General features: G+C 37.6%; 1 protein-coding gene across 2 annotated transcripts; it reads left to right on the forward strand.

The window, feature by feature from the left end:
• The first annotated feature begins 3,385 nt into the window (after window positions 1-3,385).
• LOC129774482 (1-acyl-sn-glycerol-3-phosphate acyltransferase alpha-like) lies at window positions 3,386-23,785 on the forward strand. Of its 2 annotated transcripts, none has more exons than XM_055778226.1 (6): window positions 3,386-4,120; window positions 14,540-14,718; window positions 15,690-15,823; window positions 22,331-22,512; window positions 22,578-22,743; window positions 22,806-23,785. In XM_055778226.1, exons 2-6 carry the CDS (start codon window positions 14,540-14,542, stop codon window positions 22,964-22,966), a joined length of 822 nt encoding a protein of 273 aa, XP_055634201.1. In that variant the 5' UTR covers window positions 3,386-4,120; the 3' UTR covers window positions 22,967-23,785. The 2 variants fall into 2 exon arrangements, with proteins under 2 accessions (XP_055634201.1, XP_055634202.1); XM_055778227.1 differs by lacking the exon at window positions 3,386-4,120 and adding an exon at window positions 4,169-4,578.
• Window positions 23,786-24,516: the final 731 nt, after the last annotated feature.

Here is a 24,516-nt window from a genome sequence, read left to right on the forward strand (position 1 = left end):
GCTGCATCAGTGACTGGCTTATTGCAACAAGGGCAGACGATACTGGGGAGGGTGCCCTGGTGTTCCACAGGCTCCGTTAACGACAGGGTTTAGACCCCCCTACCATTCAGCCTTCGGCACGGGTCGCGTCACACCTTGGCTTAGGGGTTTATCCATTACTTTCTTTCCACAATAACCATGGATAACAGCTATTACAACCATCCTCCTTTCCTGGGGCTTTGGACCCACTGTTCTGGTTCTCAATAATTTCAGGTACTTATTCGGACATGCTATTATTGGGATCCGTCATTCTCAGGCGGAGAACCCTCGTCATAGAAAGATAATAGATATTCTCGATTTATCATTTTAATCAATTGAATCTTGATGCAATAATTCGTTGCTACAAATGCTCCAAGACGCAGTGCTTTCAACCGAGTTGAACAACGAATGACTCCTCTTCCCCGGGAGTTAGCAGGTTCAATACTTCCTCATTTTTTTTTATTCAAATCGTTTATTTGTACAGGCTCAGTTACATAAGTTTAAAGGAGCCGAACTCCTTACTGTATTGTTACTAGTGTATATACATTTTTCCTTAGTTCTCATGTTAATAATATAGGAAACCGATTACTCGCGGTCGACTCGAGTTTAGAAGGGTGACATATTTTCTTCAGGAAAAGGAGGGGATATGGGGATATGTTGACAATGATCTCACTCACACTCTCAATCACACTCATCACACTCAATTCTTAAACCTATCTTATATCTAATATGTATTTACATTTCATCTTATTCTTAAGAAGGGATCCGATCTCTCACAAAGGAAAAGGAAAAGGAAAAACTAAGGGTATAAGGACAATCACACACGAAGATCGATAGCTTTAAGGAATACACATATTTGGGACATGTAATCAAGGTCTAACCGAGCCAACACGTCTCTCACCGGCACCATGGGCTGCCTTTCTCGGGCCCGAAGGGTGTCTTCTAAATTCGATCTGGCGACAAGATACAGCTCGCACGACCAAACAACGTGCTCGATGTCGTGGTAACCTTGGCCAGAAACACAAAGATTGTTGTCGGCAAGATTAATACGAAAGAGTAGCGCATCTAACGAAAAGTGATTGGACATGAGTCGGGAGAAGGTGCGAATAAAGTCCCGACTTTTGAACCATGGTTTGAGGCTAACCTTAGGGATAATCGAGTGGAGCCTATACTTCCTCATGATCATGAGGGATCTAACTTGGATGAAAAAATCAAAATAAAGGACCCGGAACTGGAAACGACACATTTTGAGTATGCAGGGAAATCGTTAGCTGATGTGTGGAACAGCTTAGCGATCCAGCCAATGCAGGATATATTGAGTCCACGAACTCCCAAAATCGTTGAAGCTGAATTAGCTCAGTCGAGAGGTTTGCTTGTCACGTGAGGTCATTCTAGTAACTATTGCAAGTAGTGAAAAGTAACGATAGAAACTGCTGCATGGAATAGTTATTTTTATGGAAATCAATATCAATTTATACCTCTCAATATATATATTCCTCTCAGCTGAACGCTACACTCTGTCCAACTTCTAAAAGACCACCCTGATTCTATTTCGTTGCAACACAAACAGTTAGAATTTCAACAAGATACATTCATACGTTGTAGACTGCTTAGGATGAAGTATATTTAACGTCAATTCCGTTCAAAAGAGTTGTTTGTTTATTTATTGTGCTTAAATATGATAATTTCAGTTATCCAGTTTCTATAAAACCACAAATTCATCAGTATTATCAATGAAAAATTCAAAACGCTAGGCTGATTTTTATGTCAATAACTGGTAACCTTGCCGTTTCGACTAATTCAATTCAATTCTTTGTTTTTAAGAGGCCTTAAACTTTGCGGTTCATTCGCCTCTAATTTCGACCAAAAGCTTGGAAATTTACCAAATTCTGCTGATCGTATTTCTCGATATTTTTCCAAGGATCCCCCCTAAGATTTTCAACAGGATTTAAGTCTAGAGAGCGAGCCGGTCAGTCCAAAAAATTATGTTTTTGGTCCTTAATCCATTGCTTAGTTTACTTGCTGCTATAAATATTTGTTTTGTTTTGCTGGAAAGTGAATTTATGGTGACGATATCTACGCAAAAACGGTAGGAGAGAGGTTTTCAGAACATGTGTGTAATCCTTGAATGATGTGAAAGCTATTTTGAACTTTCCGGTTGCGCAGAATCCCGCCCAAACCATGCACGAGCCTCCACCAAAATTCCTGGTTAAAAAATAATGCTCCTTCCTCCGTAAATCACACCAGTACCCGTTGAAACCATTAGGGCCATCCAAATTGAACTTGTTTTCGTCAAATTGAACTTGTTTTGTTTCGTCAGATAACCTATACATTGAAGAACTCTTCGTTATGGTATATAGCACAATGTATTCTTTTGGACACATTTTTTGTCACAACGTACCATGTTCCAATGTCGGCTCATGTGAGCTTTGGCAAAACTCAGATGTCTTCCGAGGTAAGATGGTGTAAGATGAGGAGTTTTAACCTTTTAAGCCCTCTTTATGTGAGGATTTTTTACCAAAATTTAATGAATTGTCACCCGAGCAGTTAAGTAGTTGACATATTGCTTTATTTGCACATGCGATTGTGAGGTAGTCGAACCTGTTCTAGCTATTTCCCGCTTATCCCGGTCAGAGAGCTTCGATATACGTGGAGCTTGAGGATTCGCCAAATAATTGACTTGATTGGATCGTCCAATCCGACGAGAAATTTCTCTGATACCAACATTTTCTTGGTAAAATGCATCGATTTGTCTCTCTTCTCTCTCCGTGAGGACTTTTCTCTTCGGCATTTTCCAGATTCAATTGATCAAAACAACTGAAACAACGGAAAATGTAACTGGTCTTATAGAAACTTGACAGTTGAAAATACGAAAACATTCGTTTACGCTCAGCGCTTGTACACACACGTATGAAAATGATGCAGTGTATGGTAGTCATCAATACCTACACACTAGAATACATAATGTATTTACAATGACACTAAGCAGCAAGATCATCACCTGGTCTTATAGAAATTGGACAGATTGTAGATGGCTATTTTAGACATGAAAAAATGAGAAAAAATACAAGGCCCTTCTAAGAGATGTTAGTCAATCCTTTTTGTTCAATTATTTTAAGGCTTATTTGAAGACCTATTGAGTACAACGAGTTTAATTTCAAAATATAACTCTTCAGTTAGTGTCCCTCCGTGTGTCCGTCTTTCCCGACTCTCAAACTGTTTGGGAAATTACTAGGCTCTATCGGAAAGATCACTAGAGTACAAAATCAAAACAGACGAAATTCTAAACCAATTCTTTGGCAACCCTCCTTCCGGGGCAGCGAGGGCTCACAATCGTATTATGTTAGTCACAAAAGCACAGTAATCGGTTCATCTCAGTGGCAGTAGTCGGTGAAGTATGTCACGGAACGTACGCGCCGCTCCGGTCTGTCGTGAAATACTTAGGTTAAAATCAATTGGATAGTGATAGCGTGTTAAGCTGTGTGGCATTGAAAAAACGAACGTGATAACGTTAAGGTGGTTCGATTTTCGGCCTCCCAAATTTACGGTGTAATAATCTCCCACACCTTCCCCATTTCGGTGTTTGGATACTGTGCGAAGAAGTTGTGTTTTTTTTTATTGAGCCAGGATACGAAACGGAGTTTTGCAGTGTTTGTGTGTGATTTTTTGAATTTGAGTGAGAGAAACAGAGAGTGTAAGAAATACTGAGAGGGTGGAAATCGTGGAAAACCCCCCCGGTCGAGCGAAAGCTTTCGGCAGTCCCATCCCACGAGAGTCTGCGAGAGAAGAGTCACACACGTGCATCATCCGATTCTGTTCTCGGAGGAGAGTTGACTTTGCGGTGTCTATTATTGTTGATCATTGCGCAAGCAGAGAAGTGTATATTACAGTTCCAAACGAACTCGGAATCGTACGATCGGTGAAGGATTGCTAGTGTTGTAAAAATAGCTCACTACCGCTGTTTCAGTGTAGCGGGACGGAAGGAAGGAAGGGAACACCACGCGGGAGAACTTCTCAATTGAATTAAATGTGTGGACCAATTTAGGTTCAATTGAGTCTCGCGTCGCGTCTTCTAATCGGAGCACAAAACAATTGGAACAAGGTAATTGAGTGGTGTGAGTCGTTGTTTTTTTTCCTGGTTTCGGGTGGATGCTGAGAATTTAATCATCTCAGGATGAGAAATCGAACTGACGGAGAGTCATAGGGATGAAAACACTTGTGTATGTTTACCAACGTGATTTCTCGTGAGTGTTTGTGAAGAGACGAACACAGGTTTTCACATGTTGAAGGCAAACAAATAGATCTGAAGAATGTGCTAATAAATTATGTAAACAATGTTCATTCGAAAATTTCGGCTGCTAGTAAGAACGTGTTCGCAAAATGTTTGTCTAATGATATCATCAAACAGTGTGGTGATTGAATCTATAGCCAACATATGTTCGATTACTCAATGATACCCGTCACTGCAGCTTCAAAATAATCGTGTGTGTGTATTTACTAAGAGAGTGTTTACTCGAATTTCTATCAGATATTTATTTAGACTGGCTGACAGGAAACAAGGTACGATAGTGGGTCCGTGTTACCGAACAAAGACCTCATTAAATACCTATATATGAATGGGGAGAAACGACGATTTAGAAAATGGACCGTCTACATGTTGGGATCCTAGTTTAATTCAATGTTCGAACAACATCATGAGTAACAACCAAACCAGGTGTTTTTTCGGTAGCTGAAAGTCACTGAAATTTGCAAGGTTCTCGACCAGAATTGTGTTATCTGCTGATACATTATCAAACAGTAATATTTTTATCGTATTTTATCTGTGTTTAATAGAGAAGCTTGAAACAAATAGGAATTAGAATTGAAGTCGTAATGTTTTGAGCGATTGTTTGAATAAAATACTCTGTACCAATTTTTTTGAAGCCTCGAATTTGCGAAAAATCCTCAACATTCTTGTGTAACCTCAATATTTAGAGCAACGAAAAGACTATGTTTGATTTCTAATTAGCGCAACTTTACCATTACTTTTACCTTTACCAACTTTTCTATAGTGTTTATTTGACTCTTCGAGAAAAATAAATATGTCACAAGGCTTCTGATATGTTCAAGTGACAATCATTGGTTGAAATTAGCAAAATTGCACTACAAAAGATCAATTACCACCAACTTCCATTCCTCCTTTCATAATATAAAAAGTAATCAGAAGAATCACATAATCTGTTTACCGATGGCGTCGACATCGTAGCGCTCCTGTTCGTCATGATCAAAATAATCCCATTTCGTCAATCAAAACCCAACACCATAGTTACTTGACCCAGCGTTATGGTAAGCACCCGACAAACCCAAACAACGCTAGGATCAGTGTTCCATCGATTCGGTAATCGCTTTCATGAATCGAAATCGTTCGAGCAGGATCAACGCTTTTTCTTTCTTTCCGATGTTCATGAAGTGATTCTGTGGTTCGCTCTCGGTTGCTTGGTGATAATGGTACAAACACGACTGTTATCAGTTCACCTCGAAGCATTCCAATCTTCCAGCTCACGTTTGGAACTTTGCACATTACCCTGCGGTCCGTCCGGTCCATCCGAGGGTAAACAGGTGTTATCAGTTTGCGCCTCGATTTTATATCGCAGATCGCAATCGAACGTTGGATTTATAAATAAGGTGACTTCAATGCGGAATCGTCGCAGATGGTGTTTTCGTTATTTGTGCAATAACACAGCTATAAAAGGAGTACTGCTTATTAAACTGATAGCGTCCAATTTTGCATGACGGTTCTTCCCACGCTTTGACATTGGCGCGTTGACATTGGAACTGATCGCGTGCCTTTCTCGTTTATAGCGAACCGCAATTGAAGATGCGACACGGCAAGCCACGCCGGGGTTTGTTTATCCTTCCTATGTTGAAGTACATAGTCTCAAACGTGGCGCGCACACTAAAATTGTGTCACAGTCGAAGTTGTAAACATCAATTTGTTAGTGGTTCGTTGACTGCCGGCGGAATTGTTTTGAACTTGCGCGTTTCGGGGATATGAGTAGCATTGACGGTGTTGTTTTCCCACTAGGGTAGATGTGAGTCGAATAAATCATAACAAAGGGGAAACAATAAATATTGATAAAACTTTCACTAATAGTGATACTGTGGGTTCCGTTGTTGTGAATATGATTGCCGGTCATTCGATATGATTGACTAAGAAACATTATTATTTGTGTATATTTAAAAACATGTATTGGAAATTCTAAGGGGGTGGAACTTCTAGGTTTCAAACCGTAAAGTTCATTTGCTCTAGCCTAGAAAAGACCAATTGTAAAATTTCAATTGATTTTAGCCTTGGAAAAAAAAACATAATCCAGCTCAATCCAGGATTCTCGTTCTGCAGCCTAGATGAATAAGAACATTGTTTTTGTTTTGTTGTTTCAATGGACATTCTGATTATAAATAACCCAGGTATGTTTTTTAGGATTGACTGCTCAGAATCAGAATGAAAGCGTGTTATTTGACGTATAAATTGAACCCAAATATCAGTACTTGGGTACAGTTTGACGCAAGTAATACACTCTGTCCAACTTCTATAAGATCAGGTGATGATCTGGCTGCTTCGTGCCATGGTAAACAAACAATGCTTCAACTTATATTCTAGTGACTACCATACACTGCATAATTTTCATATGTGTGTGTGCAAGCGCTGAGCGTAAACCAAAGGTATTGTATTATTCAAGTGTCAAGTTTCTATAAGACCAGTTACATTTGTCCGTTGTTTTAGTTGTTTTGATCGATAAATCTGGAAAATGCCAAATTAAAAGTGCTAACGGAGAGAAAAAAAAACAAATAAAAAACAAGACAAATCGATACATTTCCTCAAAAAAATTTTGGTATCAGAGAAAAAAATGTTGGTCGGATTGGACGAACTCATCAAGTATTGTTCAATTATTTGACAAATCCTCAAGGATACGGTAAGAAGGAGAGAGCTCCACGTAAATCGAAGCTCTCTGACCGGAATAAGCGGGAAATAGCTAGAATAGCTTCGAATATCTCAAAATCGCTTATGCAAATGAAGCAATATCACGTTTGTAACAATTCCTCACATACACCATCTCACATTCATTGAAAGACGTCTGAGTTTGGCCAAAGCTCACATGAACCCACAGTGGGACATGGTATGTTGTGACAAAGAATGTTTCCAACAGAATACATTTTGCTATATACCATAATGGAAAGTTATTCAATGTATAGGTTATCTTCACTGACGAAGACAAGTCCGATTAGGATGGTTCAGATGGTTTCAACGGGTACTGGTGTGATTTACGGAAGAAGGAACAGTATTTTTCAACCAGGAATTTTGGTGGAATCTCGTGCACGGTTTGGGCGGTCTGTACAACCGGAAAGCTCAAGATAGCTTTCACATCATTCAAGGATTACATATAAGTTCTGGAATCCTCTCTCCTACCGTTTTTGCGTGGATATCGTCACAAAAAATTCACATATCATAGCATATTCATATCAGCAAGGAAACTAAGCAATGGATTAAGGACCATAATTTTTTGGACTGACCGGCTCGCTCTCCAGACTTGAATCCTGTTGAAAATCTTCGAGGGATTCTTGTACGCAGAATCTACACTGAGGGAAAACGGTACATCATGATTGAAGAGCTCAAGGTCGCAACTTCGGAAACATGGGAACAATATCGAGAAAATCGTTCAGCAGCATTTGGTAAATAGTATTCCAACACGAATTTTCAAGGTATCTAGCCGAAATGGCAAGGTTGCCAATTATTGACATGTAAATCAGCCGATCGTTTTGAATTTTTCATTGATAATACTTATGAATTTTGAAGTGGTCTTATAGAAACTGTACAGCTGAAATTATCATATTTAAGCACAATAAATGAACAAACATCTCTTTTGGACGGAATTGACATTAAATACACTTTATTCTAAGCAGTCTACAATGCATGAATGTATCTTGTTGAAATTCTAACTGTTTGGGTTGCAACGAAATAGAATCAGAGTGGTCTTATAGAAGTTGGACAGAGTGAGGAGGTTAAGTTCCTATAAAAATATTAGTGCCATTCAAAAAATTGTAGAGGATTGTCTCCAGCACACTACCGCTTTGGATTATAAAATTATTTTATTCAATTCGCTCGTTTATCACTCCGGATATTATTTTAGAATGCATCGAAGTTTTAGGAAACATCACTTTGGAAAATTTGTCGATGGCATGATCAAGATGCACTGATCATGCATCGCAAACGCTATACCTCTTATTGGTGTTATAGCCAGGGTTCGGCAAAGTCATATTCAACTGAAGATCGCTATGGGACTGTGGAGCCATCGGCCTTCGCATTCAGTTGAAAATGTGTTTTTGCTTCGTCCAGCAGTTTCTCTGTCAACATAAATCAAAAATCATTCGGGTGTTTACGTTGCTATCTGCTTTGCGATGGTCCGTGTTCATTTCATTTTTCACCGACAAATGAACTTCGCGGTATATCGAAATAAACCTCCCTCCCAACTGAATTAATTTTCTCTCTTTCTCTCAGTTGCAAATTGTGGATGAGAAAATTGCAAATTGTGGAATAATGGAGCCATCCATTAATGGTGTAACTACTTTTTTGCATCAGAAATCAAGTTTTCGTTTCACTTTATATGGATGTTAAGGTGAAGGTGGAAGCTAGCCATTGTAGTAGTATAGGTAAACCCTCGTGTAAAAATGGGGTAATAGTGTTTGTGAGAGAAGAGCAAAGCACACGTAAATAGATCAATTCACTTATCAGACTGTGTGGCGCTTCATTGACACGAGTCTTTGAATACATTTGAAAAAAAAAACAAATAACAATTCAATACTAAAGTAAAATGTATGAACGATATGTTCCGATGAACAATTGCAAATATAAATATATATATATATATATATAGAAGGTGCATTTGTATATGATTCTGATTATACGCGAGCGTAACATGAGCAAATTTATAACACATGCGAATTGGGGCACTTTTGGTATTAACAAGTTCTTCCGCATAGTAACTCGATGTTGATAATTCCTTAATATTTTCCTTCGTTGATCGTATTGTTTTCACATATTCACGTTGAAAACCTTAACCCTTCTCTTCGTTGGCCGAGGCATTTAGATTGAATTTAATACTTTTCCGATTACTGTTTTTGAAAGCATTGGCAGCCGTGGCAGTGTTCCGAGCTCTGCAATACAATTTTCTTACCCAATGTTAAAATTGCTAAAACTTGCATTATAGACCCATTAAACGTAAAAATAATAATTGTATTGATATCAACACAATTTTATTCTATTGATTTTCATGACATGGGACCCTATGACTCCGGAATAACATTTTATTGAGTGGTTTTTATAGCTGTTTCGATGATGTTGTTTGGCATCAGTGTCGAAAAAATAACGATGCTTCCACCAATACAAACAAAACCATTGCAGAAGATTGAAAAACGAAAATTTAACTTTCAGAGCACTTGCTCGAGTTTTCCGACGTTCTTCACTATACGGTGCGAAAGCAGATGAAAATTTAATATCTTGTGAGTAATCGATTAGAGTTTGGTTGATATTACTTGATGGGAAGTGTGCGAAAACGATCATTTTCTTCACACTGTTTCGCAAAATTATTGATTTTCGGGCGAGAGGTGAGGGAGGGAGATGAAAGAAATGAGCGCCATTGTGGCAGCCATTTATGGCTAGCTTCCACCTTCACCTTAAAACAAGATTGTGTTTGCGGGCTACATCGTTGCATGTCGGAGTGGAGTAGTTGTGGTGGAGTGAAGTCAGGTTGAATAGAGAGGCGGATTTTTATTCATTCAATTCATTCATTCAACTAGAAATGAATATACTTGTTATTTTTTCATCCAAAAACTTGTTTCAATAGCCTTAAAATTGCTTTCAAAACAGGCTATTGAAATCACCAATCGGTATATAAGCGAGCGCCGCTCGGAAATCCACTCAGTTATAATTGAACAGCGATTGGAGCATATTGTCGCTGTTGTGTTTATTTTTATTTTATATTTTCTATCCATACAACACCTCGACCAAATACATTTGGTTTCGTGTTTTTTCAATCAAATGGTTATTGAGTTAGCATTAACCACTGGTGGGCTTCGAGTATCGAGGAGAATCTGGAAAGATGTTATCGTTATCGTCAAGTGCAATTAGCAGGAAATCTTCTGAAGATTATTCTTCCCCATCAGTAGGATATTTTCGTATCCAATATTGGATGCGCGCGCAACGGAAAATCATATAATTTTCAATCGATTATTGCCCAGTCGCTGAGTGTTTCAAACTCAGAGAGTTTATTCGCCTCTAGTTTGCCTTCCAAATTGCCATCGTAAAACACACCTTCTCTCGATTCAATCACGGACAAAAAGCACACTTAAGCGATACTCTGGTGGTGAAACACATTCATTTTTCGTGAGGACATCGACAAGACAACATCGTTACTGGACGAGCTGAACGAACTGAATGAGCTGGACGGCGAGGGTTCGAGGGATTCATTACCTGACCTGAACAGATATTTTGTCTATTGGAAATACAAGCAATGTATTATGTATTATACAACTTTCGTGTGATTACTCCTTTTGCTGATTATTGTGCCTTCAACGCAACGCTCTCGTTTTCGAAGTCCCCCAAATATTCATTTATTCATTCATTCAGAATTGATTCAGATGCAACTAAAAACAATTGATCACTAAATCAACGATAGTCCTACGTGACCTTTGCGGTTATACCACAGATATAACCCACTTCCTGTTTTCTCATAATGTCATCTCCCTGTATTATTGAATCGTATGTACCTAACGTAAAAAACCCCTGGTACAATTTGAAAGATGAAAGGAAACGGTAACATGAACGAAGCAAGCACCTTGATTGTGAAAACGGCCTCAGCTAACTCGCGTACTTTACGATCGTCCAAAGCGAGTGGATGCACTTGTTTTACAATTTCTAGATTTGTAGTCTCTTATGGCCTTTCAGAGCGAGGTGCATCTGCGGTGCTTGTACGGTCCATTTTAAATTCACTAAACCACCGACAAACTGTTGTTCTCGAAGGAGCAAAAGTAGAATAACATTTCGTCAACCACTGCATTGATTGTTCATTGATAGTTTTCTCATCAAAAAACAATGTTTGATCAAAATACGATATTCCTCTTTTTTCTTTTTTTTCAAATACGAATGTTCAGTACATAACTTAAACAACTGTAGTTTGTGAACAAATATACGAAATGTGGTGAGACTTCACACATAAGCTAATGACAGATGAACTTCTCGAAATGAATCTTGTTAGTTTTTTAGTGGCGCCGTCTGTTGAAAAATCCCGGGACTTTTCAGCCCATGTAGTATTGTACAGTAAAGTTCTATTTACCTACAGGAGAGGAACCATTTGATGCAGAGAGACTTTAAGTTTGATAACAATACATGAAATAAATTGTTATAGATTTTTACATGCTGTGCGGGGATATATGGACACGTTTCTGTGGAGTGGTTATATAGGTTTGAAACTTTTCTTTGGATAGACATACAGCGTTGGAAGAAGGGGAAACTTGGAAGTACACAGAAGTACACTGAAGCGATTCATGCGAAATTCGTCGGCCGCATTTGAAGAATCACATTGAAACGATTTTTCACCTCAGCAGGAACTGGAGATGGTCAATCATATTCTCTACCTGCAAAATTGACTATATGGGGGACACATGATACCCGGTAAATGCCAAATGCCATTGGGTGTAACAAATTATACTGATCCGTCCAATCTCAATACTCGCATAGCCGGAAGAGATTGATTTCACGGATTCATAAAGCGCCTAAAATGTCACAGTCTGCAATCATTGTCACCGAAGGTTATGCTACATGTTGGATAACGCCATCCTTTTGTGCCATAAAATTTCGTTACTGAAAAATGAATTGCATGGCCTCAGTGCAATTTTTCTGGTCAGGCTGTTGGCCAAGATACCTTTTATTTTATCTGCTATCCTGAGCAGGGCTAGTTATTTTCGAAGCTAATAAATGTGATTGAATTTTATTCATACAACTCTCACTTCCACTACAGTCATTTTCGGTGGATTAATTTCAGTGTATCGGGGTGAAGTGGAAACGAAATATTCTCTACGCATACAGTAACATTGATTCTTTTGTTTCGTTCCTTTTCTCTTTTGTTCTCTTACAAGTATAAAAGCAGAAGCTTTCACTGACGATTAAAACTGCTTGAACGGGTTTTATTTATTTTCATTTCGCATGTTAGAGGATGCTTGCTGCTTTCAAACGTAAGTTTTATTTTACCAAAATGGATCGTCGCGGACCGTGTTCAAAATTCTTCAATCACTTGTAAATAACATGTTTTTCTGTTATTTGGAATACATGATTGTTACAGAGAATGTAATAAAATGAAAGACGGCACAGATCGGACTATTCCTTTCTCGAGTTTTTCACCCTCTCTTAGGGTGAAAAGAATAGTCCGATTTGAGCTGTCTTCATTTTATTATATTTCCTGTATCAAACATGTATTCCATGTTACGAAGAAGCATGCTATTTGCAAGTACGCTGGATTCTTTTTTATGCGTTTTTTGCGTGATATTTTTTACGCTATTCGCTCAAAATTACGCTATTTTTTTATGCGATTTGCTTGAAATTACGCGATTTTTTTTACACGATTTGCTCGAAATTACGCGACAAACGTGCACAAACGTGCACAAACGTGCACACGCACAGACGCACGCACGGAAAGAATCAAGCACACACATTCACACACGCACACAAATACGCACAAATACGTGCACACGTACGCACACACACCCACACATGCCCATGCACAAAAAAACGCGCACACCTGCACACAAGCAAGAAAAAAACACGCGCAAACGCACGTACACGCGCGCACACAAACACGCACAAATGCGCGCAAACACGCCTACACATGCCCGCGCATAAAAAAAGCGCACACCTGCATGAAAGCAAAAAAAAACAGGCCCAAACGCACGCGCACACACGCACACGAACACCCAAAAAACGCGCGAACATACACAAACACCCATACAAATACACGTGCACAAACACAAACATCGGGCTGTCGAATACTCGGCTATCCGGACTTGAAGCTGACCGGTATCCAGTATCCGACCAAACTACTATCCGTTTCATCACTAATTTCACACTGACAACTAGCGTCGGTAAATAATTACTCCTGCAGGCATACTATACAACCCTCACTGCACCGTTTTCATTAGTTTCAGTGAATAAGTTTCGAATGCAACAAGGAAACATTCATTTCTATATAAACTGCCAGAATACATGGATGCTTCAAATTAATTTCCAAGTGACGATTTCTAACGTCGCTTTTGTTTGCAGAATGAAAGGAATCAACGTGAAATGAAAGGAATATGTACGAAAGAGACGAGATATTTTTCTTATTGTGCGTGAAACGAGAATAGATATATTTTTAGCCTGCATAGTTCTGGTTCTGTTCTGAGAAGCGATAGACACATTATTGAGTGACGATGTGCTAATTGAAGTGAAATTGTCAGGCCCTGATCCTGAGAGATTTTTGTGATTGACATGAAAGTCATTACTTTTGATTCGTCTCTTTAATTTTGTACATGTCATATGCGAAGGATCTCCCTCGAACAATCATTTTCGAACAGAAACTATTGTTGGTAAATGTTAGTATGATGGTTTCGCGTGGTTTCCTAGCGATTATCAAGAAAGGGATGATTGTTAGTGGGGGGGAGGTAGGAATCAGGATTCACTGTGGTGAGTGGTGTGATTAGTAGTTTATCCATTTTATTCTTAGCATAGTAACCATGAATAACAGTTATTATAACCATCCTCCTTAGGGGTTTCGGAACCTCTGCTCTGGTTCTCAATAGTTTTAGATTCTTTCTCGGACATGCTACTATAGAGATCCGTCATTCGCAGGCGGAGTTACAAATACTTCATGTCAAATAGAGTTGAGGAACCCAAATGCTGTTAAAGATTTAGAGTTGAACATGAAAGCATTTATTCATAGCGTTTTGATGAAGGATGACGTTTTTCGGGAATATATATTCAGGGTACAAAATGAAACACCTAATATCGGTCGCGTTCCGAATATTTATGGATTAACGAGATTTCCGTAACAACCGATTTGGACACTTCCTAACAATATTTCAATATACATAATTGTAAAACATTCAGCGGTTGGTTGGTTGAAATGAGAGCTTGTTGTTTACCATACATCTGTGTAGACCACAAGACGGTTTCCCTAATTCGGGCACAACCCTTCAACTTTGTTTTTATCAGACTAAAAAATTATCCTCTAACGTTCATAGAGTCAAATTTTCCCTTGAAACAATTTTTTTTTGCAAGCAAGGAAAGTTGTTTGAGAATAGTATGTCGAACAGATGAAAAACACAGATTCATTTTTTTCAGTTATTTTTATACCAATTCGTAGAAATTGTTTGCATATGTCTCCCTCAGAATCGTACCGTACGATCATGTCTTGATACTAACAAACATTTTAAAACTTTTTCCTCGTACTTTCAGATGACCGCAACAAGCAACGAGCTTCTCGGGTTGGCCTTCATGATGTTTTTCATCATCACGCTTTCTTCCACCGCCCGGTATTACTTCAAATTCTTCTGCTTTATAGTATTGGCGGTGATTTGCGCCGTAGGTCCAGTTCCATTTATGTTACTGCGGCCGCGAGACTACCGGAATGCTTTGTGAGTATCAGTGTGAATAATTTTCATTGCATCTATATTTAGGATATGTGCTTTTGTGACAAAATGATTCAATGACCCATAGTCTTCCAAAGCTAGTCAATTTTAATATACTTCATTTCATCACTATCTCCAGCAGAGAGCCACTCTATTTCGTTGAGTTTCCGGAGATATATGAGAACTCGGTTGTAATGTACATGATGTGCATGTACATGGAGTGAGATTTAGCTACTATATTCTACATCCAATGCTTCAACCATCCCATGTAGACAGCAAACTACATGGAAACAGGAAAGAACTTCAGTTCTTAAATGTCGGGCGACCATGGCAGTTTCATCGAACAGAGGATTCAGATTCATTTGTTGTTCATAAGATCAAAATCTGTTCGAGTATAGGAGTGTTGAAAAGCTTCGAAGATAAGTTTGGAACGAGATAAAAGTCTCAATAAGCCGCAAGTTTATTGAAAACATGCCGAATAACTTGTATTAACTGATAGAGAAGATGGAACAACCTAAGAATTATTAATTTGCTTTCACCAATGCGAAATCGATTTTGATTTCAATTTGAAAACAATAAAAGTTCTGGAGCTTGTCTAACAAACGTAGATAGTTATTATATCCCATTTCACCTAACTTCTATGTATCCTTGGGAATTAAAAAAAAGTGGATCTATAGTTATGAATGTATTATTGAAATTGATATGTGACTGAGTCGCTCAATTTATTTTCGATGTAATCAAGCAAGCAACAATTTTACCTCAACTACGCGATTACTTGTCATTTCCTCCGTCCTATTGAATGACCATTTTCACATAAATTATGAACCACGCATGGGGTGGAGTGATTAGTTAACGAAGTTTATTCGACTCAGCTGATGATAATTGGAAATTGTCGTTTCGTGTTTGTACCGAGCAGTGCTACTGTTATTACCAACGGTGGAGGTAATGGTTTGATTTATTTTGTTTTATTATTTCAGATTACCCGCCTATCTGTGCACCAAATTTGGACAAATGCTCGGAGCATCGTTTGAAGTGCGCGGCAAGGAGAACATCAATCGACAGCACGGGGGAGTGGTGCTCATGAATCATCAGAGTGCGTTGGATCTGATTGGTAAGATTCTTGTGATGATTCATTTATATTTTCTAGGCAATATATACTCACAATATCTTTATTTATAATTTTCTGGAAATTGATAGTTTTTACTTATGTTATTGATTATTTTTACTTATGTTTTTGATATCGAATTATAAAATTCCATATTTCTCGACGAAATGATGCATGGCTCGTTATGTGATTTTCATAAAGATAAGACCACCCATTTTACATTCGACAAAGAAATTAGAGGAACAGAGTGTAAAGTCGGAAATTTGGAGTGATTTTTGACATGGTGTAACTTTGTGAAAAATTAACACATATCGATGGGATGCATATCATATTGAAGCTAAAACTTTCAGGTATTATAATATTTTACGTACATATGTTTATCTTGGTGTGTGTAGGTGTAGTGGGTAACAATACCGGGAAGCAATGAAAAATCGATTTTCCTCTGTTTTTTCAAAGTTTTACTTTTTTTTTATCCCATTTATTTATTTTAGGCTCATTAGTATTTTTTAATCGTGTACATGTCACATGGTTATCATATCTATACTTATAGCACATTACACAGTTGCCATTCGCCAGTATTCCTTCTATACCATTACATATGGTACATTTACACAGTAGCCATTTAGGCTTAAGAGTATTCTTTCTGTTCTTCCATTATCCAGTTTGACCACCGGACAGCGGAGACAGTTGATATGATCATTGTTCAGTTATTTATAGAACAGCAGCCCGATTTGTCTTGCAGAGCAGAGCAGTTGTATGGATGAATCGATCTTGTTTCGACCGTGGATCGATCTCCATCGCTGATGATTGTTGCGTGGACGTAGGTATTCTGTAACAACACAAAGATGGTCAAAGAGGGCCCTGAGTTTCGAACTCACGATCGATCGCTTACTAAGCGAACGCGCAACCAATGTGGCTACGGAGACCCCCAAGATTTACTTGAATAACATTATTTTTTTCTAACCAAATCAACAGCAAATACAATTAACCTTATAAACCAGATTTTATTTGGTTCCTAGAATGTTCCTGGAGGACCTTCCTATACAGAGATATTTCAGTTAGAATGAAAAATTATTCCTTCATCTTTGATGATGAATAATTCAATAAACAACCACCGCGCCGCAAATCGAAAGGCAGTTTTGAAAACTCTAATAAATTCTGCACAAGAATAATTTGTTACTTTGACGAAAAAAAATTATACAAGTTTTTTGCATCGATTTCAAACAGTGTCAAAAACAAGATTTCTATACTGTTTTACAAAATCCACTGTAATTCTGCAAATATCTCAGTAAGTAGGGGAATCGCCGTTAATACGGACAGTGGGGGTAAAATGGACAGGTGATTGATTTGTATAGTTACATTTTGAATTTCAAATTTCTGTTAATGAGAACCTTCTACATGTTATTCTATAATATTCAAGCCACCCTATGGCAATGAATGTTTTGAGTTGTTTAATATCTGAATTCAATTCGCTTATGGTTATATTTCGGTTTGTGAGTTAATAGAGAAGCGATATTAGGTATATACGGAAAAGTAAATTCATTTTTGAGTGAAAAATTTAAATTATTGAAATAATTGTACTGACGGGGTAAAACGGACAGTTGCCAGTGAGAGTGAGATGGACTGTGAAAAGTCTGTTTAATCTATTCCTAAGGAATGCCTTGCGTCTATAAATGGAAATCAAATCGCCGAATGTGGACTGTTTAGAAGCAGACTGAAACCAAACGCAAAATAGTTAAGGGTCTGTCCGTTTATACTGCTGAAAAGCACGATATCACTTCTAGGTGGATTAAATCGATTTTTTCATCATTTAATGGACATTCGTAATGAGTTCAGACCTTGGTTGAATAAAATTATTCCTCTCGCGATCGATAAACCTCTACACTTCATATATTACGAACCTGTCCATATTACCCCCACTATATGTCCATATTACCCGCATCGAAAAAAAAGTACTTTTCGGTTTTTTTTAATTTCAATTTCAGTTAATTGAAAAACACTTTTTTGTAAAATATTTGACCAATTAGGTTGAAAAATAGTATATTGAAATGCAAAAAACTGCATCAAAGTTTTGGGGAACATGAATTTCTAAAGAGATAATTGAAGCTCTTCTTAATATGTCCGTTTTACCCCCACCTCCCTTACTAATGTTTGCAGAAATTTTTTTAGCCTAGTATATTCCCTAAACATCTGTGAATGTTTCATATTGATACGTTCAGGCGTTGTATCTAGCCGATTTTTCAAAGTTCTGAGTAAATTATAGGAGCATTTAATCGCAAATCGTATCAGAAGTACATAATCATAAGCGACTCTCAGAACGAACGATTCGTAACTTTTGTTTTCATGCGTGTATAGGTACGAGAATTGCAAGAAGTGATGATACTCACACGTATGCATACGCATTTCCACACATACAAGAGCTCCTCATCCACAAACTTATAAAAACGAAAGTTGCGAATCGTTCATTCTGAAAGTCGCGTAGGATTTTGTACTTCTGTTACTATTTGCGATTAAATGCTCCACTAACTCACTCCAAACTTTGAAAAATCGGCTAGAAAAAAACAGCTGAACGTATCAATATGAAACGTTCACAGATGTTTAGGGAATATACTAGGCTAAAAATTTACCTGCAAACATTAAAACTTACTGCGATATTTGCAGAATTACAGTGAATTTACTAAAACAGTATAAAAATCCTGTTTTTGTCACTTTTTTGAAATCGATGCAAAAAATTTGAATATTTTGTTTCGTCAAAGTAACAAATTATCCACGTGCAGAATTTATTGGAGTTTTCAAAACTGCCTTTCGATTTGCGATGCGATGGTTGTTTATTGAATTATTCATCATCATAGACGAAGGCATAATTTTTCATTCAAACTGAAACATCTCTGTATGGGAAGGTCTTACAGGAACGTTCTAGGAACTAAATAAAATCTGGTTGATAAGGTTAATTGTATTTGCTGTTGAGTTGGTTAGCAAAAAATTGTGTTAGAACAGAAAATCTTTTAAAAAACAGAGGAAAATATATTTTTCATTTCTTCCCGATATTATTGCTCGCTACACCTACACACACCAAGATAAAAATATATACGTAAAATATTATAATACCTGAAAGTTGTAGCTTCAAAATGATGTGCACCCCATCGATATGAGTTGATTTTTCATGAAGTTACAGCGTCTCATAATCACATTTCCGACTTCGAACTCTATTCCTTTATTTTTTTTGTCGAGTGTATTTGAAGATTCATGGAAGATGTATAATTTTTGGGCTTTTTGTACATGGCATATTAAATGTTCTTCTAGAATATGCGTTTCAACTTCAGCATCAATTAAGTTCTATGTAAGACAGCGTGTTTGAAATGTTTCGGATAAAAGCCTTTTTGAAATGATACGACCACTAGTAGATTTTTCGTAAGTTAGTGATGAAAAATCATTTAAAAACCATAAGTCGAAAGAACTGCAAAGTTTAAAGCCTCTTGAAAACAAAGAACTGAACTGGATTTAATGGTCTATTACATGTCAATCGTGTCATGTTTTGTATCATTCCACTACCGAAGATAGCAGTTTTCAGCTCATCAGGGTGGCTTTATTTCAAACGCGTGAAAAACAAATAATCGAGGGTGGTCATCTATATATACATGATACATATAAACATATAAAAAAATCTCGTGTCACGGTGTTTGTGGTCGAACTCCTCCGAAACGGCTCTCCAGATTCTTATGAAATTGTTGCGGTCAACAAACTAGCGCTACTCTTTAAAGCAATTCTATTTATTGGATTGCTTACAGCTAAAATTAATTGGCATATAAATATTGGTTACGGGAAAGTGTGATGATTCACTTACATTCAATAGTGCGATGTTAAGATAATTTTATCGTCTACCAATTTAACCGTACAACACACGTAATCGATCCTGATTTCAGTTTCTAGTTTTGATCAGGAATTAATCCAGTTGTGTAGAAATCAGTTTTAAATTAAGAATATCTAATTGTGGGGGATAATGGATCAGGGGTGGCAAAACTTTTGGGCATTGTGGGCGGCTAATTGTTCAAATGTTAGGCTGAGGTCTACCAAATCGTGTATTTTTAGGCGTTATTGGTATTTATTTTACGTATAAAAGATATAATTAAATGAAAAAAAATATTTTCAGTTTAAAAATCAAAAATTTTATTCAGCCTCCTCAAAACAAAATTGTTGATTCTCGGTCTGTGAGACCGTATGCTCGAGTATAGGAAGGTTAGTTAAAGGAAAATCATAGGTCATACTAATGAATATTCAATGATAAATTATTCTATAAAATAGAAATAATTATCGGTTTCTAAATAATTGATAAGTGATACTTTATTTTCTGTAAAGTCTTTTCAATTAACATCGTTTTTTTAAGGAAATTGTCATTTATGAACATACAATTTGCATTTTCAATATGCATTTCTTTTTCATAAAAATACACCCAAGATGATTATTATATTCCTCAATTATCAAGAGGTATAAGAAATAGAGATGAAACGGATATCCTGTAACTATCCGTCCAAAATTTGCTATCCGGCTGGTTACCGGATATTGGAAAAAAAAAATTAATGATTTTTCATTAATTCAAGATAAATCTGTTTTTTTTTTCAAAATTAGGTTAATATTAACTCATAACATCAATTCATTAACGCTATTAATTAACGGTTCTGGTAATTCGTGGTGCTTTTACACTTGTTCGAATTGTCATTACAAGTATTCGATTACTTATTCAACTCATTAAGTTTTGGCTAAAAGCGAATTAATATGCTGAGCGTCTTTAGATGCCTCGATGTTTTGAAAATAAGCTTCTTTATTAAATTAAAAATGGAAACAAAAAAGCTATTCAGAAAATATTAATTTTCATGCAATTTAATGAGTGATTCGTTGAGAGTCATTGACAAAAACAAACATGGGATGATTATTGAACATGTCAGATAAAAAAAAAGTTTAAAATTTTATTGCACAATATCTCTGAAAATTTATGTTTGTTTTCAGTAATACGTTTGATCAATTTCACCCCGGTGATCAATTTGCCCCCGGGTGACGTTACTGCTTAGATTTTGATAACCACCAGGAACGTGATTGAGATCGGTTCGAACAGTCGATTTCGTATATAATGGATTTTTTTTTATGGAAACTGACTATTATTTTCATTTGCCGCTTCGTTGGAATTGTCCAAAAAGATCTCATGACATCTTCGCGTGTGAGATTTAATTCAGTTTCGTCTCTTTTGCATCATCCTTGTATGCAGTTTCAAATTTTTAAATCTAGATAGAACATAGTTGATTGATGTTCTCTGCTTCTTTGAATTCTTAGTTCCTACTCTTACTTGACTAGTATTAAAATTATTTGGGGAAAATTCATTCTATATGGAAAATTTAAACATAGTTCCTTATTTTGATGTATGAATGCGTTTATTACTTTCTAAAATATAAACATTTATTTGCTTCATGCACATATGTAGTTTCTTAAAGTTTCGTATTTGTAAATAAAAAGCCGACCATCCGGCCATCCGGCCTCGAAGGTCAAACGACTATCCGTTTCATCACTAATGAGAACTATCTATCGGAAATCGAACGGTCAATTAGATACTTATAGGGATAGTTTTAAGTATCTAATTGACCAAGCTAATTTTCGTATTTTGTAAATCGATAGAATCTCATCGGATCGAGTTCGTCCTAGTATTTTTTATCCCGTTTTTTCCAATTTTGTATAAACCATATCCAAATATTTTAACCGCCGTTTTTAAACAGAACGAATTAATTTACGTTTTCGAATGACAGATGACGTTACGTTCGTCGAATCTTCATAGATAGGTGCATCGCCGGCGAGATGGAATGAGCACAATAAATTATTAAAATTCTTCAAATCACACGTGTTGCAAGGTGACAATCACACTATTGTCATCAATCCTGATAAAACACCGGTCGCAGAGTGCGTATCCAATGCCCATGTTATTGATGACATTGCTGGAATCATGGAAACCTACTGCACAGCGACGCGAGAAATTGTGATTCGAAGCAGAAACAATAATCAACGCTCTCCATCAGATTGTGGAAAACGATCACCCCAGGCATTATGAAGCTTTTTTTGAAATGGCAACGAATTATACAACAAAACGGTGCATATTTGACCTAAATTGTACAATCCGAAACATCATGAATAAAGTTTTTTAAAGTTTTTATTTAACGTAATAATAATGGATTTCTTTTCCCTCAACATAATATTCTAACCAGACACCCGTTTTTTGAATTATGTTTTTTGAAAGAGGAGGATCACGTCAAAATGTCCGTGGGCTCAAAGTACAGATTGTTTTATTGCATTTTCAGAAAATTAATCAGAGAAATTATTTCGATTTTAATTCTGGACACTCCGTTGATTACTTTAATCGGTCATTTTATCCCACTATTTCTTCAGTTTTGCAACATCTCCATCGTCTAGTTATATAACTTCACGAACTTATATTAATTTTTTGACTAACTTTATTTCCTTTCTTTTTCCTAGTTCTAGCGTTTCTGTGGCCTATCGTTGGTCGGGCGACTGTCGTAGCCAAAAGGGAAGTCCTGTACATGTTCCCGTTTGGATTGGCCAGCTGGCTGTGGGGAACACTCTTCATTGATCGGAAAAATCGGAACGCCGCAAAAACAGCCATCAACAAGGAATCCAAGGCTATCAATGAAAAACAGGCACGTTTCCTTCCCGAAATAAACGCCTAGTTTGAGTGACTGAATAACCTCTTATCTCATTTCAGGCGAAAATTCTGTTCTTCCCAGAGGGCACTCGAGGCGATGGCGACAGTTTGCTGCCCTTCAAGAAGGGCTCTTTCCACGTGGCAGTGGAATCCCAGGGTTACATCCAGCCGGTGGTAATTTCCAAGTATCATTTCCTAAACTCGAAGGCGAAAATCTTCAATCGAGGTACGATGGCTGGAACAATTTATATTCACGACCGATAAATCAACGAATTCCTTTACATTCAGGTCAGAACATTATTAAAATTCTGCCCGAGATCTCGTGTGCCGGCCTCACGAAGGACGATATTCCCCCGCTGATGGAACGAGTCTACAAACTGATGCAATCGGAGTACGAGCTTCTGACTGATGAATCGCTGGCGATAAATAATCTCAGCAAGAGCCTTTAGATTCCACCGGGAGGGGCGAAAAAGGTTGCCAGGAAGAGGAGGCATCAAAAGCAACAACAAGAACCGACACAAAAGACATTTCCAACCATTCATGTCTGAGTGGCGCATTAATTTCCGGGCCGAGTTTAAATGTTTGTGCTGCTCTACCGCAATTGAAAATGTTGATGAATGAAAATAGTAGAGGAGAAAAAAAAACGGGAACGCACCTTTTCCGCGGAAATTGAAAGTGCTTTTCATTTCAACCCTTTCGCGAACGGCGAGCCGAGAATGGCTAGATTTGTATGCAAGCTAAAGTAACCAAGAAAAAAACAAGATTAAATTTTGAGTGAATTGATCTTCCCTGCCCTTCGCAAAATTAATAGCCACCGGAATTGAGCCGCCGATTTTTTCCTAAACGAGTCTATTCATAAGGGTAGCGATGGAAGCAAACTGAGTTGTACTAAGGGCGTTTTTTTTGGTTTAGTATGAAAATGTGTTTGTAAATTTGCTGTTTTTTCATGAAGAAAGGACCGGAAAAAATAAATAAAACATCGTGTCTTAAACTTGATCGGATCAACGGGTAGGCTTCAATGGGGTTAGAAACAGTTGAAGTCGTAACGAAGCAGAGAATGTTCCTCTAAAGCGTATTTGAATTAAGCTAGATATGGATAGATGAAAACTAATTTTCAGCATGTAAATAGTGTACTATGACAAAATATATTTAGAATGGAGAGATTTAGCGATAAATACATTAGTATGCATGTGATACACATTCTAAAGAAACTACTAGAAGTGAAAACAACAATATGAAATTGATACAAAATACAAGTTTAAAATTTACGTGTGTTTGTTGAACTTTCATTCATTCATCCACAAAACAACACATAGATGCATACATCTAGGCGAAGCATCGTTTGAGTCGACCGATGCCAACTGTCAAATTGAATTTTCACGTGTTTTCTACCCGGCCGTATCGCGATGACTTCTCCTCCCAGGGTCTGCCGCATTTGCCTTTCGGACGACGAGTTGCAAGTGTCCATATATGGTGCTTACGCCAGAAAGCATAAGATACCGGTGAAAATCAGGATTTGTCTCCCAATTACGGTGGAACGCGACGACGGCCATCCGAAGACGATCTGTTATAATTGTGTTTACCGTTTGAATCAGTACTACGACTACTACTGCAATTCGTTAACAACACAACGCATTCTGGATGGTGGTCAATTTTCCCACCAAGATTACTTCAAGAAGAAGGTAGCCCAGAAGATGTCTGCCGCGGTGAATCGTTACGAGCGGGGTTCGGTTCAGGAGGGGGCTGGTGTGGCGCAGGTGGATAAAGTGGTGCCGATTCAAGAGCCGATACCAAAGAACGAAGCCGAGGATTTGTTGTCGCAATCTCCACAGATGAAGAAGTTTTTCAACAATACCTATGTGGTTACGAAGAGTCCCGCAGTGGTTCCGTCCAGTAGCTTTTTGGATATGAGGAAGGGCCATCGCAAGAAACGGAATGGAACGTCCAAGAAGATGGCTGTGATCTACAGTAGTGGCAACGCGGTGGCGTTGCCATCGCC

Source organism: Toxorhynchites rutilus, chromosome 3, assembly GCF_029784135.1.
Source record: "Toxorhynchites rutilus septentrionalis strain SRP chromosome 3, ASM2978413v1, whole genome shotgun sequence".
NCBI classification, from domain to species: domain Eukaryota; kingdom Metazoa; phylum Arthropoda; class Insecta; order Diptera; family Culicidae; genus Toxorhynchites; species Toxorhynchites rutilus.

Excerpts from the sequence above, each read along its gene's own strand:
- LOC129774482 (XM_055778226.1), top strand. The coding sequence starts at position 14,540 with ATGACCGCAACAAGCAACGAGCTTCTCGGGTTGGCCTTCATGATGTTT. Across the intron at positions 14,719-15,689 it reads CGAGACTACCGGAATGCTTT|ATTACCCGCCTATCTGTGCA; the intron begins GTGAGTATCAGT and ends TTATTATTTCAG. Across the intron at positions 15,824-22,330 it reads GAGTGCGTTGGATCTGATTG|TTCTAGCGTTTCTGTGGCCT; the intron begins GTAAGATTCTTG and ends TCTTTTTCCTAG.